This window comes from Ictalurus furcatus, chromosome 3 (genome assembly GCF_023375685.1).
Source record: "Ictalurus furcatus strain D&B chromosome 3, Billie_1.0, whole genome shotgun sequence".
Taxonomy (NCBI): domain Eukaryota; kingdom Metazoa; phylum Chordata; class Actinopteri; order Siluriformes; family Ictaluridae; genus Ictalurus; species Ictalurus furcatus.
The window spans coordinates 2,580,383-2,597,653 of record NC_071257.1 but is presented as its reverse complement, the minus strand read 5'-3'; the positions used below and the strand labels follow the sequence as shown (position 1 = coordinate 2,597,653).

The 17,271-nt window shown below is 40.6% G+C and overlaps 1 protein-coding gene across 1 annotated transcript; it reads right to left on the bottom strand.

The window, feature by feature from the left end:
- Positions 1–1,745: 1,745 nt before the first annotated feature.
- Positions 1,746–15,747, bottom strand: fam204a (family with sequence similarity 204 member A). The gene is made up of 7 exons (XM_053620363.1): positions 14,876–15,747; positions 14,164–14,251; positions 13,956–13,995; positions 13,193–13,295; positions 12,498–12,587; positions 3,861–3,970; positions 1,746–3,186 (listed from the first exon to the last, which is right to left on the bottom strand). Exons 1-7 carry the CDS (start codon positions 15,077–15,079, stop codon positions 3,135–3,137), a joined length of 687 nt encoding a protein of 228 aa, XP_053476338.1. The 5' UTR covers positions 15,080–15,747; the 3' UTR covers positions 1,746–3,134.
- Positions 15,748–17,271: the final 1,524 nt, after the last annotated feature.

Here is a 17,271-nt window from a genome sequence, read left to right as displayed (position 1 = left end):
TGAGCACTGTGTCTCGAGGGTGTTATGAAATGGAGCATATGCAGTTAATGAGTGTTATTGTGAAAACAAAAACACGATAGTTGCATAAGGCTGAATTCTGGGGTTGGGAAAAAAAAAAAAAAAAAGATGTTTCAACAAACGAAACAAAAAAAAAAAAAAAAAAGAGTTTCCAGCTCTCCATTCTGACTTGAAACCATTTGCATGTTGTCTTCGCTGGTAATTGAGACGACAATCTTGTCAGCACCAGGTGAGATCTTTATTATGATGAATAGCCTGATAGCTTTAGCGCAAATGGCAGCTTGGTTAAACTGTTCGAAATGACACCAGTTTCTAGACTTGTGCGTTTTTCCTGCTTGGACAGAGATATCTGAATGTTCCACAAATTCTTTTCCCTCAAAAAAGTTCATCGTTTTGTCCACCTGGAGGAACAGCTAAACATTTTGTTAGAACCCCACAACAGAGGGTTTCACCTTTCGGCAATTCCTACATGACGCGAATGCAGTACGAACCCCCGTTGTGATCTATACGTTTAAGAAATAGAGTCGAGTCGAGTTCCTCAAGGGTTCCTTGGATGTGGAACTGTTCTGGGTTTCTCAAAGGTGTTCTACTTGGAAACCTCATTGATATAGAAACAATCTACTGTATGGTTCTATATATACACAATAAGTCAATAAATGGATTTGTAATACTGCGGTCGTAACGTGGTAACAGTTTGGGGTGTCATGATCAGGTTTGACCAAATTGTGTAGATCCTGGGTGACCCAGTGGGCGGAGATCCAGGTTAGCACACTCTCCGCATGTTCACCGGCGTTTCCTCTGGGTTCTCTGGTTTCCTCCCCAAAAACATGCCAGTAGGTTGATTGGCTATGCTAAATTTCCCAAGGTGTGAATTTGTGTATGTATGGTGACCTAGGATCTACTGGATTCCCATCCAGGGTGTATTTCCACCTCACACCCAGTGTTTCTAGGATCCACTGCCACCCTGATCAGGATAAATGAAGATATGAATAAATTAATACATACATGCTTTGAATGGTTTCCCCAAAGCCCCCTTTCGGAGTCTAGAGATTATGGTTTGACCTTTCATTCCTAAGAGCATAGACGTTTTATTGCTCATGGTTGGTTCAGATCATTCAGGGACTAAAAGAGCCAGTTCCAAGCGTTCCAAGAAGAACCCTTTAAGGATGCAAAGAACATCATCCAAAAAACCCTGCCATTTACTATCCAAAGAACCCTTGAGAAACCCAAGTTTCTCTGAGACTTCACTTTACAGTTAAACAGAACTTGCTGCCGTTATGTACCAAGACTTAATGCAAGCAGCTGACACCTTAGCTGAGAAAAAAAAACAAACAAACAAACAAACAGTGATTTATGTGTTGTGGCAACACTCAAGACGTGTCACATACATCTACAACTGAGCAGCCAAGTTACCGTCTTATTAACAAACGCTAACGAAGCTTAATTAACCCATTTACACTGGAGCACGGACAGCTTTTCTAAAGTGCTGGCATGGATCCATATTAGTCGCAATCAAAACAGACCATCAGCGGCGCGTCCTCATACGATCTCTTCCCAAGACGCATTAAAGGAGCAAACGGGACAAGTCATCCCACCAGGACGCCAATTATGTTACACAAGATGATCTGTCTGACAAGGAACGCTTTTTCTCTCGCGTTCTTCCTCTCGCTTACTTTAGCGAGCTGTCTGTGGACCTGACAGAGTGGTGCATGTGGCTTCAGGCTGAGTGGTTTTTCTTCCAGAGTTGTCAAACGGATCTGGCTTCATGGGGAGCTGAAAAACTCTCAAATTGCCGTGTGAAGTACTATTTGAGACACACCGGCGTTCGGACTTCCACGTATCCAAAAGTGTATAATTGGCTTAGATTTCAGGGTGGGAAGGATGGCCTTATTTGCCTTCTCGTCTTGTTGAGTAGCAGAAATACAAGCCGTGCATGAGGATCTTTCTGTTCATGAAAAGCAAAATAGGGCAGTTAGTGCTCTCCTCCTAGCATGTTCAGCTGGCCTATGCATATCAGGGTTAAAAAAGTGAAGTGGTTTCACGTGTCTTGGAGAAATATAGTGGAAACCTACCTTGAGGGATGACATTGGGATTTGTATTCCTTCCGAGTAAATTCCGGTCATTTTGTAGGCAAGGAATAAAACACTCGGGGTACGCTCTTATATGAAAATAATCAACGATAGTAGTGGGGTGGTGTCATGTGACCCAATTACCGGCACATCACAAAGTGCATATCCATTTATACCACAGTAATTTCCCAACCATTTTTATTTATTAAAGAAAGACACGGTGCGTTTTTTATTTATTTATCCATTTATAGTTACATTTAACATTGTGGAAACAAGTTAGTTCCTGTTCTCACTTACATCGTATAAACGTATAATGTTCTCTTGTAGGAAATACATACTATCCCATTATAAAAAAAAAAAAAAAAATGTAGTTACAGCTTTACCTCTGAAAGCACTGAGACTGGAGACTCCTTCCCAAAAATGCTACATAAACGTCTTCTCACAGAATGCATAAACGTATACCCTGAGATCATGCTGAATTTCAGGAGGTACTGTCATTATTTATTTAACAAAATGTTACCACCACTCAAGCTCAAGCGATCTACCGCAACCATCCCTCCTTTCGAGTTTAATCTTGGGTATCCATTGCATCATGGGTAAAGGCCAACTCTGTAAACGCAATCTCTATTTCCACACACGCACACCTTGCACACTCTCCCGCTACATAACCTCCCTGCTCAAACCTCCTTACAGCCAACAAATTTCATTTTGCCCAGGCAAATCCTATTGCACATTATCCACTACATTGCATTAGGGCCCTAATCTCCTCCTCCCCCCCCCCTCTCTTCCTCTGCTCCATACCGCCATGAAAGAACAGAGAGCTGCTGATTAACCCACTTATTCTGGTAACTATACACGGCACACAGATTTAATTAGGACGAAAACAGCATAACAGAACTCAAAATGAACATTTAGACCACAAAGCTAATGTTAAGGTTCAGTCGTTTATTTAACTAACCATGTACAGTTTTTCACCACCATTGGAAACACCATAGAAAAGCAAATGAATTCAAATATATATCTAAAATTCTTATTTCTATGGGAACGTCACATGTAGCCCATGTTGCTTTTGGTTTCCCACCGTTTCTTTGCTTCAAAGCTGGAAGGAAAACAAGAAATATTTTAATAAATATATGAAACGCATACACATTCTCTTTAAAACTCTACGCGATGGTGCAAAAGGACTACATCCTAGTTTAAAACTCAATGAATCTGGCTAAAAATGTGGTGAAATAATACACCGTTTAAAAGTTCCGTAGCTGAAATGATACAGACGTATAGAAACGGGTATTCATTTAATTCTTCCATTAAACAGAAAAGTTATAAGAACAAAAATACAAGATAAAGGCGCTAAATGAGAACGGCTCATTGGGCGTGGCCTAATATTCTAATAAGGGTGCTTGATCGGCATTACTCTCGACATCTCAGACTCCCACACGAGCGTAAAATAAAGCATGAACATAATGACAAAAATTGGGAGATCTGGGATTGGTCAATCTTTCGAATTATAGAATTAACACCTGCTTGCTAGATTCAATTTAGCTTACTAGCTACTTACGCTTACTAAGCGACCCGAAGAGACTGTTTAAGCGCGAAGGAAGGGAACATATAGTTTTGAACAAAGCTAGACATTAGGGAAGAGAGATATTATCCTTGTGATTGGTTTACGCATCTTTACGTTTAGGGAAGAAAGATTGGCCGCGCCCACTGTATATGGAAACGGGGAGAAATTGAAAAGTTGCCATAGACATAAATGGACATAAAGTAACACACCCCCATGCGACCTGCTTCCTCTTTTTCCGTGCTGCCCGTGAATCCTCCTCTTCCCGTCTGGATCGGGTGAAGTCGCGGCAGTCGGCAGCTTGTGCGATTTTCACAGCCAGCTGTTGAACGAGACGGAACTGCGTTAGCATCTCGGCCCTCTCCCGTCTCACCTCACCGGCACCGGTGTGTAAATAAACCCTTACGGATATTGCTCACACTGTACGGCTAAAGCAAAAGCTCGGACTTTCTTTGCAGACGTGCGTAATTATTGTCTCGTCCGTATAATCGCTCCATCTAAAGAAGAGCAGGGTGTGAAATTAGAAAAAAATGGAAGTGACAGTGTGTATAGAGTATGCTAAAGAGACAGAGAAAGAAAGTGTGTGTGTGTGGGGGGGGGGGGGGGGTGCAACACACAAGGTTTTGGAAACAAAAGAAGAATCACGCCCTTTCCGTCTTCTGAAATGGGCTTATTATTGAACCCTGAGGAACTTTGATAAACACGTTGAATAACTCACAAAACCTTTTTCCCTTCTCTCTCTCTCTTTTTTTTTTTTCTTCTTGGAGAGGGTGGAGAGCGTGTGTGACGGGAGGGAGGTAATTCATTCTAATACTGCTGCACACAATCAGTGAGAAGGGGGGGGAAAAAATGAATTTCAAGAGTTGAAAAACCTGGAGAGAGGATGCAAGAAAGAGAGAGAGAGAGTGAGCGAGCGAGCGAGAGAGAAATGTTTTAATTATAATTAAGTGGGATAAACTTTATTAGAAAGCCTGAAAGTAAAATATCTCCTAATGCATGCCGGGATTAGGAAGGTCAGAGCGAGCAGGCAGGAGAAATTAAACTCTAAAGGCTTTTTATCGCCACATTTCAGGAACCAAGGGTGTAAAATGTTCTAATTTGGGATACATTAAAAGCCATAAAGGTCTTTCAAAAAGATTAATGCTACTTTGCTCGGATTTAAGATAAGGCCTTTAGCGGGCTGAGAGAGCGCCGCTCTAGCTGGGCCCTTGAGCCATTCATCTATACAGTCGCTTGGAAGATTTGTTCAAAAAAAAAAAAAATGCACCCGCAGAACCTGAAGCTAACACACTATGACAGTTTTTTAATTCCTTGCCATCATTTTTTTTTTCCTCCTCAAGGTTTTAAGAGGCATAAATCATGTTTTCTAGTCGTTCTAAGCCATAACGGGCGATCGGGCTCGCGTGTACGAGAGATCCAGCGGGAGATAACTTACACCAGGGTGAGTGCGATCGGGACGGTATTAAATTGTCTTGCTTTCAAATTGGTGGAGTGAAGGAAAAAAAATAATAAAGCTGTAGGGTAAGAGATAGAAATGGGACAAGGGTTCTGGAAAAAAAAAAAGAAGAAAAAGAAGCAGAAGAAAAAACAACAAAAAACCACCAACGATTCCTCCGGACCTGTCCTATTTCACACACTCAGCCACACTGGTGACTACGTTTAAGACACTACGATTACCAAGGAGACAAAGCTGATCAAAGACACACACTCACAAAAAAAAAAGGCCCTCAAATGTCTGATTAATCAAGCCTCGCAAACAGCTTATTTCTTTTTAGCCCCGCATGCACGTAGGAAAATGAGATTGGGCGAGCGGCGCATTGTGCAGATTTGTTCATTCTTATCGGGACAAAGCCGGCGGCGGCTTATTTCATGGATCGCTGGAGCAGGTGTCGCCTCCTCTCGCAGGCGAAATTAGCCAAAAAAAAAAAAAAAAAGTCAACTCAAATTAGCCTCTCGTATTTGCAGTAATGTGACATTATTTTGATCCACTTTTGAGGATTTCCCGCCACCAAATCCTTTCACATGAGGGAGAACGCCAGTGCCAGAAATGTAAATAATGAAATAAATAAGAGTGGAGGAAAGGGGAATAATATACATGACACAAACACTCGTGCTCTTTGTTCTATCCTTCATTTCAGGGCGAACGGCGTTCGGGGAACACTTTCCGTCTCGTTCCTTTCTTCTCGCCGTCTTTAAGGCATTGTGCCGTGTGCGCCGCGAAACCCGCCGCCGCCTTTATTCACCGCCGGGTTTATTTAGAGGGATTAGTGACGTGACCTTCGAAAAGGCCCGACAAGAGCGAGGCTCCTGCGGTTCTGCCAGGCAGCTGAAGTCGAACACACGCCACTAGGTGGGTTGAGGGAGAAGAAAAGAAAAAAAAAAAAAAAAAAAAAAGGGGGGCTTCCGGTGAGGCTTCCGTCGGTTTTCAGTTCAAGAAATTCAATACGATGATCTTCTCACGTGAGCACAAAGCAAGTAAACGAAGGCAGAATCAGCAAAAAAATCAATGTCGTACACAAACTTTGAGATGAAACGAGTTGATATTCTATTGCCATATTTTTTTTTTCTAGAGTTATAATATATTTCTATATTCGTGTGATTCCTTTGTCATCAAAGACCTAAATAAATAAATAAATAAATAAATAAATAAATCCCACCCTCTCATTGAGCTCCATTTTAGACGCTGCGGTATGCTAAAGATGCGCAAACAAAGGCCAAAACACTGCAATACACTCCTTAGGGTACCATTATAATGCAAATAAAAATCCTGACTGTTTGGAAATGCTGCCAAACACACACACACACACACACACACACACACACACACACACACACACAAAGCAAGTGTTGAACACTGCATAAATCTTCTAAAAAGGATGTTTTTAGAGCAAAATGGACTAAAAATCCATTCATAAATTTACTCCCCTCGGTGAAGCACCTTCCAATTAAAAGCGTGTGAGAGGTGGATTAGCGAGACTAGCATGGCTCCAGGTGGCTGAATCGGCGGGCTGAGCCGCTCGGCTGCGCTTGACGTGTGGGCGATTAATGACCGGACTAATTCCCTTATCACGCCACCTTAATGTCGAAATAATATGACTTTAGTCGACTCAGGAGCGTTCAGAACTGGCACGAATATCAGATCTGCCTGCTCACTTGGCCTTTTCCAGAGCTGTGAGTTGGTAAGATTGTGGTGGAAAGCTGCTTTGTGGAGGGAAAAGTCCATAAAGCAACAAATGTGTGAATATTTAAGAATTATGTTCCAATAACAGGACATCCTAAAGTGTTTTTTTTTTATCCATTAATAGCTACATGCAATGTTGTGGAACCTTCATGAAGCGGTGTAACTTGTTTCATGGACGTTCCACAACACGATCGATGTTTGTTTTTAAAAATACGTCGTTATACACATGTTCTAACAGCTATAAACAGTCGTTCCCTCACCACCCTTTCTTTTTTTTCTATTTTTCTCCTGAATATGCCAAAAAAACAAAACAAAACAAACCCCAGCTTGCGATGTTAATGAGAAACTGGAAAGTCCTGACACTGGAAACTCCTTCTATGATAGTAAAATAAAAGTTTTTCAGGTTAAATAACGACATGTTTTTCGAACACTTTTTTTTTTTTTTTTAGAAACTGTTCCTATAGAAACAGTACTCCAACATATTAAAACGTGTGCAGTTTTGGAATTTTAAAACCAACGCCTTCTGACCAATCAGATGAGAGAATTCAACAGCGCCGCGGTAGAGGAACGTATGACGGACGGAGTACAGACGTCCAAAGTGCTGCCTTTTCTTATGATGTCAGAACAACATACTAAAACGGTCTTGGATCCTAGTCGGGTTAAGGAAATCTTGCTTTTGTAGACGGAGAAGCGAAATCACTGGCTGAAACCTCATCTTTATGAACATTTATCCCGCAGTCCTCTACAGAAACGTAAGACTCGATGATGTCGGACCCTCCGGCGACGATCAAACCGCTAGAAAAGTCTCATCTTTGTTCCCAATTTATCATCAAATGAACTTTTATTATATCTCGGGATGACTCGAGTTACATTTCAGCCCATTAATTTTTGAAAGCAGGTTTAAAAACCCCAGCCCTAAGCTTTTATCAAATTGCTGCGGAATCTCATTTGGATTATTGTATCTTATTAATTACCCCATAGACAAAGCATACTTTTCAATGTAGATTCTTTTTTTTTTTTTTCCCCCGATGCTGTTTAATTAATTAGCATGTTTTCTCTTTTAATTAAAGCTGCTTCTTTTTTTTTTCTTTTTTTTTTTTAAATTAAAGCCCACAGCAAAACACATATATAATTTGTTTGTAATTAGCCCTTAATTGGTGGTAGTGGAAGCTTAGCACCCTTGGTTTCATTCATTCGTTCTTTCTTTCTTTCTTTTTTTTTTTTCCTTCTTCCCCTTCCTCCTTTCCTGATGTGCCATTTTATTGCCAGTCAGTCATTAATTAAACTGTTTTTTCTAATTAGCTTATAAAACTGTTGATGGCACATTATTGTAAGTGCGAGTTCAAAGCTCGCTAATAAGCCTCGCCTAGTCAGAAGAGGGAAGATAATGGGACGCGTACGAAGCCGAGGAACTTTCAGACTTCTTTTTTTTTTTTTCTTCCTTTCTTTTCTCGCCAGTTCCCTGAAGATGACAGCCTTGTGTATCTGGAATCAGATTATTGAGCCTGAAACGGAGACAAGAGTGTTATAACGATGCCCCCCACCCCCACCCCACCGGATTCCCCCTCTGAGAGACTTTCTCATTTTTTGTTGTAATGCTGTTTGTCAAGTTGGTGTTGCGATTATACGACTCCCTCATCTTCTCCTCCTCCAGGGCTCCATATTGTGGATCTTTCTACGTGCCCAAGAACGTAACACATTATATACTGTATGTATAAAAAAAAAAAAAAAAGTCCTGTTTAACAAAGAAAACATCTACGATGAAAATTCCTGCTTAGGGTTTATATAACATTTAAGGAAGGAGTCTCCAGTGCCAGTGTTTGTTTATGGTTTAAAAAATGGTCCGTTATTCCAAAACTGTTTCTCATGATCATGTGTGCGATGAGACAGATTTTAAATTGCATCAGTATTAACTTCAAACCGGTTCGCGTGTCTTAGCCTGAAAATCGGCTCTTTTTTGTAAATTTTTTTTTTTTTTTAAAAGTACTGAAGCTGCATCACATGAAGTCTCTTGACACCGGGTGAGCTAGTTATATTTAGCAGCCACTTAATGTTATGCTAATTAGTGAAATTAATTGCTCTTTATGAAACTTAAAGCTGTGTCACAGAATGTGCAATAATGAAAGAATGGAGACACGTGCGTTCCTTAATTGGAACGAGCGCAGCGCTTAATCTAGCAAACTAATACAGCAGGCAGGGCGCAATAAGGGCTGGGAGATATTCGCTCAACGCCACGACTCTGGAGGATTCACACACTCTTGGGGGGGCATCAACAACCGAACAACTCGCTGCGTGTGAAGTGGATCACTGTCCAAAAAAAAACAGTACGCCCCAAAGTGCTTTATTCCTCTTATACACGTACAGCACTTTACCAAGTTAATCATTTATTATTAAATAAAGAACAACTTTTTATCCGTTTATAGTTACGTTCAATGTCGTGGAAGAATGACATCTACTTTTTAATCTACGTTTACGGTGACGTAATATTTTGGAAGTATGACTGTAAAATTTTTATCCGTTTATAGTTACAAGTAAAACTGTAAAAGAATGACACACGGTACTTTTTATCCGTTTATATCTACAGTTAACATTTATAGCTACATTCTCCATTTATAGCTATGTTTAAGAATGACGTTTCATACTTTTTATCCGTTTACAGATACATTTCATGCTGTGGATGAATGACGTGACGCTTTCTGTATCCATTCACGGTTACAGTTAATGTTGTGCAAGAATGATTCGTCGTCATTTTATCCATCCATAGGTAAGGTTAAAGTCGTTGAAGAACGGCACGTCGTACTTTTACGCGTTTATAGCTACACGTAATATTGTAGAAGAATGACGGGGGCATTTTTATCCGTTTATAGCGACATTTATTGCTGTGAAAACATCCACAAGGCGAACTCGTTCCTGTCATCACTTGCATTATAGCAACCTTTCTTTTTTGCTTTCGCTTGACGTGAATAAGAAAAAAATAAAAACGTACAGCTCGTCGCGTCAAGGAGAAGGACTGGAGAACGTTATTCGACACCTTCTGACCAATCAGAATCGAGCACTCCCCGTCACTGCAGTACAACGGCTTATTAAAACCGCAACCTGTGAACATTCTCTACAGTCGCAGAGGTTTTGTGTGACGGATTTTAACATTCAACAGAAATCAAGGCTTTAAGAGTTAAAGCTCCTCCATGAACAGTCTCAAAGAGACCTGCGTTATGTTATGTCTTTTTACACTTGGACGAAGATGAAAGAACCACGAGAAATTTGAAAAAAAAAAAAAAAAAACGCCTTCACACAGACAGATTAAAGACACAGAACATTATTAATTGACTAAAGAGGCTACACGAGAATTTTGGAAATTTCAATCATCTCTTCAAAGTCTACGAAGATACACAGGCTTGTTTGAGGATGAACAGGTTGCGTTTGAAATTGCACCAGGAATAATCCACATATAAATATATAATCCAACAATGAAGCACCACGAGACTACAGCTATCTCCGTGTTTCACTCACAGCTAAGCACCTTATTGTCATGGTATAGAAATATAATACAGAATGCATGATACCTCAGATACATACATTATTAAGACCTTGAAATGGAGGCTCGCCACAGTCGGGATTAGTGATTACTTCGTGTCACCGAGGTGTTCGGAACGGCTGTTTAGGCTCGGAGAGCTGTGGAAATCGACGCTAGCCGGATTAGAAATTAAGGCGTAAAATGCCGCGCTAACGCCCCCACACCGACCCCGAGGACCAGACAACACATTTCTCTTTGTTTATCTCCGGCTCATGGCCGGGTGTGACGCTGGACTGAACCAGCGCGAACAAAAGAGTGGAAAAATCCACAAAGGTTCAGATTAAACCATTACCCACAATGGATAGACTCTTAGAAAAGAAAAAAAAAATCGTGAAGGGTTCTTTAACCGGAACCCAGCATTATCAAACTTACATTTAAGGAGTTTCATATAATTCGTATCGGCTTACGTGCCACATCCGTGGGTGTGTCGATCACATGAGAAAAGCTACTCGGGTTTGGCTTGCATGTCTAACACGCCAATGTCTGCCATGTTAACTAATATTATAAGAGAATACCAGATTTAGGTTACATTCATGTCCGGTCATGAAGCCGATTCGATCGACCGAACTGTCCTGAAGATCCTTTTCCGATCGTATTTATAATAAATTTACATTTTTCTGATAAGGCTTGATGAGGAAATCGGTCTGCGCTTCAAATCCCAGGATTGCCCGAGAGCCACTGCTGACTCCTTGAACAAAACCCTTCACCCACAAAACTCCTCAGCAATATGATTGGACCGTTTCCCGCCTAAAGCGCGAGCCAAACGAATACAGAGTACATACACGTCTGCGTTTTGGTATTTCAGTGACAATACTACGAACCTGACGAAAGCTTTCTCCGGGCGATTACTGTCCGTCCAAACGCTAAACTAAACTCTAGCTCTACTTCGAAAAGAACAGACGAGACCCTTCGAGATACTCTGAAGCAGCAACGGTAGGGATTATTCTCACACGCAGCAACGAGAGGAGAGGAGGAATTGCTCGAATCGTGAGCATGTTGTCGGCATTTCCTGGAGTTATTCAATGATCGTTCTCACGGTAGCACGGCCGTTAGGGGCGTATTCGTCATATCGCTTTGAACAGAAATGCAATGGGAATTCATTCATTCGCGCGGAGCAAACAGTGGCGTTTATTTTTACGCTCTTACAGGAGGAAACGCAGGCTGTAATTGATTAAACTTCCTATTCAAGGTTAACGAGATTATCGCTGCTCCGCCCAATTAAAGTGGTCCAATTATTACTTTACGGGAGCGTGAACTAAATTGTTTGTCGCGGCCAAACGCTGGAGCAAATTCGGCTTAGTTAGGAAAGTCTGCTCAGAAATAATAAGCTGAGGAAACGTGGCATTAGGGAGCACTGGGCTAAAAAATACTGATTAAAGGCGCGTAAGGTCAGTATTGTCCCTAATATCAGTACATCTGTAATAGTTCACCCTCAGCACGGCCGCTAAAAGTCTGCGCGTATTGATACACTTTTTTCGTTCTTTATTCTGAAAGTCAATCGCTACATCCTCAAACACAATCAAAAGCCTCAACCTATGAAACAGCACGTCGCATTCTGAGAAGCCTCCGAATCAAAAGTTCGGAGACATAAAACTACTTCTTGCTACGAGCGCAGAGTCCAGGAGCGAAGAACATCTTTTTAACCGCAATTACACGTACGCGAGCGTTACATTTTCTGCCAAATTAGCTCCAGACCGCTTGATCCCGCTCACCTTCCCTAAGAGGTGCCGTTTTCAAAACTGCAGGCGGTGTGTTAAGTTCTGAGCGCACTTCAAAGGTGCAAACTCGCGCCTCAAATATTAAAAAAAACATTTTTAAAGACGGCATTGTTACTGCTGTTAGAAAGACAGGCCGAAACTGCTGTAGACTTCAAAAAAAAAAAAATGTGAGGGAGGGCTTTCTATTAAATCCAATAGGAAAGGGCTTCAGGACGTCCGGCCCACGTAAAAACGGGAGTGTATGCTGTGTGTGTGTGTGTGTGTGTGTGTGTGTGTGAGAGAGGCTGTTTCTTCTGTGTCTTTGTGGGCAAAATGGCTGCCGACCCATTAGCTCGATTCGTCGCGCTCAGCGCGATGTCTTATCGGCGTGACGTACCTCACGAGTAGCCAGCCGGTCGCTCAGCTCCTCCGCCTTCCCATAATCCCCTTCGGCGATGGCTCGCTCCATGCTCTTTTCCAGGCCTGACTGGAGATGAAAAAAGGATGGAGGGGGCGAAGGAAAATGAAGTTATTTTCAAATAGAAATAGAAGAGGAGAAAGAGCGGAGGAAGGAAAAAAAAAATATATATCAAAGACTAACTTAAAAAGCGCCTCAGGCGGGGTTTTTTTTTTTTTTTTTTTTTTAATAGGACTTCCATTACAACAAATATGAAGATTTTTGGTCTCACGAATGAAAATTATTACTCGATTAAACGCGGAATCCTTCAGAAACGCCGCAGATTATCAGCGGCGTACACTGGTCGTTAATTACGCATTTTCATTCCACATCAAACACGGAAGTATGTTTGATGGGGGGGGGGTTGAAGTTGAACGGGAAGGCAGTAAATAGACTAAACATCTGCAACAAACCTTTTTTTCCCAGACAGAGCTTAGAATTCCATACTGCAATTTGAAATCAAACCAAACGCACATTTGTTGTGGGAAAGGAAACGTTTAAGAACGTATTTATTTAATGTATAGGCAAGAACAATCAGGAAAAACCTGCAGAACATCTCAGAATTTAATGATACAAGGTATTACTCTGCTTATGTGGCGAATCTCAAAACGAACCAAACTGTACCGCAATTGTACCTTTGGCGAAGGTCGGCTACTGGCAGGGGGCTGGAATCTATCGTTGGTGCCGAAATACTGGGTCAGTTCTTCCCAGTGCTTCACCTGAACCTCCTCAGCATCCCTGAGCAAAGACACAAGAATGAGAACATAATGGTTTTTACTTGTCTTTCTTCATTATTGATCAGAAAAACAGCTTTGATCGACAAGAACGCTTCAACAATCGGCCAAAGCAAGGACTTGACAAGGTTTATGCTGTAACATTGAGTACCTATATATCATTTTACGTAAGAGGTTACACAATGACTTGCCTGACAAAATCTAAAACTAATAATATTAACTGAAGTGATGTGAAGTTTGTCGTGAACAATCTCATGAACTTCGTAGCTAACACGTGTGCACGTGTATTTTATAGTCAGGGCGGACTCTTTAACAGGACAGTGAACCCGGGACGTGATCTCACACCTCCATCAGGAGGTGCAGGAGGAGCAGTTCACACACGTATATCACGTCAGCATGCTATTAAGCGCGCTACTGTAGCAACATCCAGGTGTTGTGGCTCTTCGTTAGCACTTGGTTGGAGTGTTTTAGTTATTTTTTTTAAGAAGTGGACTGAAGAGGCGACCGCAAGACCGTGTTCATGTTCAAAGTGCTTGATTGGTGTGACAACGGTCGGATTCAAGGAATCCGATCATCCAAACTAAACATGGAAAACGGCTTAGACAGGATACAATATTATTCAAAGTGTGAACGTTATTGTAGTACAAAAGAGCATTTACTCGACCTTTTGTCTGCCGCGTCACCCGCCTGCGTTAGAACTCCACCTGTTCACATGGAAGAAGGAAAACACTTCATATAGTACATCATAGTGCATGATCTATCAATATACAGCTTATTATGTGTGTACTGCCGTCATGTCCTTTTAAAATCTGATGCTTGAACGGGATTCCAGCGAATCTATGACGAAAATATAAAAGGAAAATGGACGTCACCTTTCTTACGGCGTTTTTTCCCTCGTTTCCTTATCGGGGGTTGATCCTTCTTGTGAATCTCTCTTTCCTTCTGCAGGTCTTGAAATTTCTTCGATGAAAAATACGCGTCGAGACACAGAAACAGATTTTTACTGTGTTGTTTGCTCAGTAGGCCATAATATTACCAGTTTGGGTCAGATATTTCTCTCGACCTATTGAGCAACTCCAATCGGTGGTACCTTCATTATAGATATAGAAATCTAAATGCAAGCTTCTAAATGATTTATACAGCCCTGCCGTCTTCAACTCTTCACATACTCTTAAATATCATAACGTCTTCTTTATTACGTGAGGAATAGCTTGAGTCGGCAAAACCAAAGAAAAGTCAAAGAAACAGGCAAAGGAGCGCCAATACTTTTACACTCATAAAAAAAATATCACATGAAACTGTGACTTGAACTCTCACCCAGCCTGCAATGTGACTCCTCCTCCTCCTGCTGCTAAACGTATAAAATCAGCAACTATTTTGCATATTGAACCTGATTGGCTCTTAGATTTTATGACGCAATAACACTTGCTTGTCGTTTGTTTAATTTGACGGTTATTTCAGCAACAATGTTAGAACATTGAACATATCTATCTATCTATCTATATATTATATATCTTAAAAGTAAACATTGTGTTGTGGATGTAAATGTGGTGTGAGTTATCTTATATCTAGATCAGTACACACTTGCCACAGATCTTGAGACACTCCTGGCAAACAGCTGTCAGGAGGAGATGATGATGATGATGATGATGATGATGTCTCCTCAGGACATTTCTCGGTTTCAGTAGTAGTTCGTGAGCTTTGCTTCTCGTCCTGAGTGTTCTCCTCTTCCTCATCAGGACTCAGATCAGCCTCACTGAGTCCCTTCGGAAGGAGACCGCTATACATGCTCTGGCTCCAAGCTTTATTTTCAGTTGTTTAAATTAACTTCGCTTTTGCATAAGATTATTTTCGGGTTTATAAATATATCCGGTTTCGGTTTACATGACTAACTCGATCCATTTAAGCAGTATTTCGACATAAAGTTACTATTTAGTATAGTTATCATGCGGCTTTAGAAATCGCCATTGTTATTGTTAGCACTTCCGCGTTTGGTGAAAGAGGCTGATGTTGATTGGCTGGCTGGCCCAGCGTGCTGCAGCAACAACAAAGCTGATTGGCCAGATAGAGTTTCCTTCACGACAAGCGTCTTCTCAACGGCGGAATCTCAAATGGCTTCTCATTGGACATGTAGTGCACTAGCTAGGGAGTAGAAGCCATTATTTCATGCACTATTCACGTAGTGCACTTTTATAAGGAGGAAACACACATTTGGGATTTACCCAATATGTACAGACTGATCTGAAAGCAGTTCAGCCTTTTATAAAAATGTAATAATCATAATAATAATAATAATAATAATAAAAACTGCATAAAAATAACTACATTTGAATATATAATAAACATAAACATGCACAGTAAACGAATTAAAATGTTAAAAGTAATTAAAAAAATAATAAAACTAATAAAAATGTTCAAGATTAGATTAAAGAATAAAAAAATTACCTGTAGATAATTCTTTCCTAAATAAATGCTCTACATATTATGTATAATAATAATAATAATAATAATAATAATTTTTATTTAAACAAAGCAACTGAATTAGATTACCTGTGACCAATTACATTAAACACATCACATTAGACCTATAACCCTTATTCTGATGATACTTCTTCCAAATAGATATTATTTATATTAAGATAACAAAGTAATAATAATAATAATACTAAGAAGAAGAAGAATGCAACACTATAAACTGATATACGTTGATTTTTCGAATTGAAAGCTTCCTCTTGTCTTGTTGAAAGTACGTGTAGGTCTTCTTCTAGCGCTTCCTAATGAAAACAGATGCTGAAATAAAACTCATCTGTCCCTCTGTGTGTGTTGACTGGTTGAGTTTATTCCCCCAGCTGAGCGTCGCTCATTATCATTCCCATGATTAGCATGTTAATCTTGTATGGCCTGTGGCGCTGCAAGCTAAAAACAGCTGCTTAAATTGCTTATTTATATCAAATGACATCAGTGTTGTTTTTTCCCCTCCTCGCTAAATGGGTTGTGGGCTTTGTGCCTAATTGCAAAACCTATTGACTTAAACGATTTGTTTACCCTGCACTGATACAGGAAGAAAATACCCATGTGTATTGTTTTGTAGTAATGTAGACAGTTTATAGACAATATAGACAAAGAGATGTCATGCGTCAGCTGTACTTATAGCAAATTAATGGTATGATTAAACTGTACGACTTAATAGGACAGTTTTTAAACATATAACCTCCTGTTTTTAAAGCGAACGGCTTTATAAGTGTTAAACCACTGCACAGGGAAAGTAAATAACATGCTGTTTGATTAAAGACTTTCCTAGATGACGCTTGTTCTTGGAAGGTAAAGCGTCACCTGTACCAAAGATGAGCAGGAGCAAAGCATTATTTTTGCTTCAGAGCTGGTTGGTTGCCCATGGGCACTGTGGATTTGACACTAGAGTGCTGATGAATCTCATCTATTTAATGTGTTTATGCTCGCTAAGCCTACAAAGCTTATTGCTGCTCAATGGAGTGTCGCAAATGTACCTAACCACCCCCCCCCACTCCCACCCCCCTTCTCTCATTCATAGTGTTGGTTAGGATTCATGTAAGATTCATATCCATGTACGAAACAGACAAGCCGATTTTCTTTGCAAAAACACACAAAATCACGACTAAAATCAGTATCGACGACGATATGTTCGATTGTTTACTCATAGTAAGAAACACACCCTTGAGTTCGACCTCCTTTATCCTAATAGCAGCACTAGTGACTTCAAACGGCATGTACGAATTAAATCATGAAAGTATAATGGCTCCAGAACCACCTGACATGACTGCCTCAATAAGTAGTCCGCTCTGACAGGTGAGTCCGAAAAATAAAATAGCGCGAGAACGGCGTGATGGAATTATAGCACCTGACCATTAACATGAACCATTCAAATGTATGCGAGACCTCATCTTACACAATTCCACATGATCCACACTGTCACACAAATTTATTTCGTGGTTGTAAGTAGG

Coding starts and splice junctions, on each gene's coding strand:
- fam204a (XM_053620363.1), bottom strand. CDS start 15,079: ATGTATAGCGGTCTCCTTCCGAAGGGACTCAGTGAGGCTGATCTGAGT. Junction 14,252..14,875: donor TGTCTCAAGATCTGTGGCAA/GTGTGTACTGAT, acceptor TTTTCATCGAAG/AAATTTCAAGACCTGCAGAA. Junction 3,971..12,497: donor ACCGGCTGGCTACTCGTGAG/GTACGTCACGCC, acceptor CTCGTTCAACAG/CTGGCTGTGAAAATCGCACA.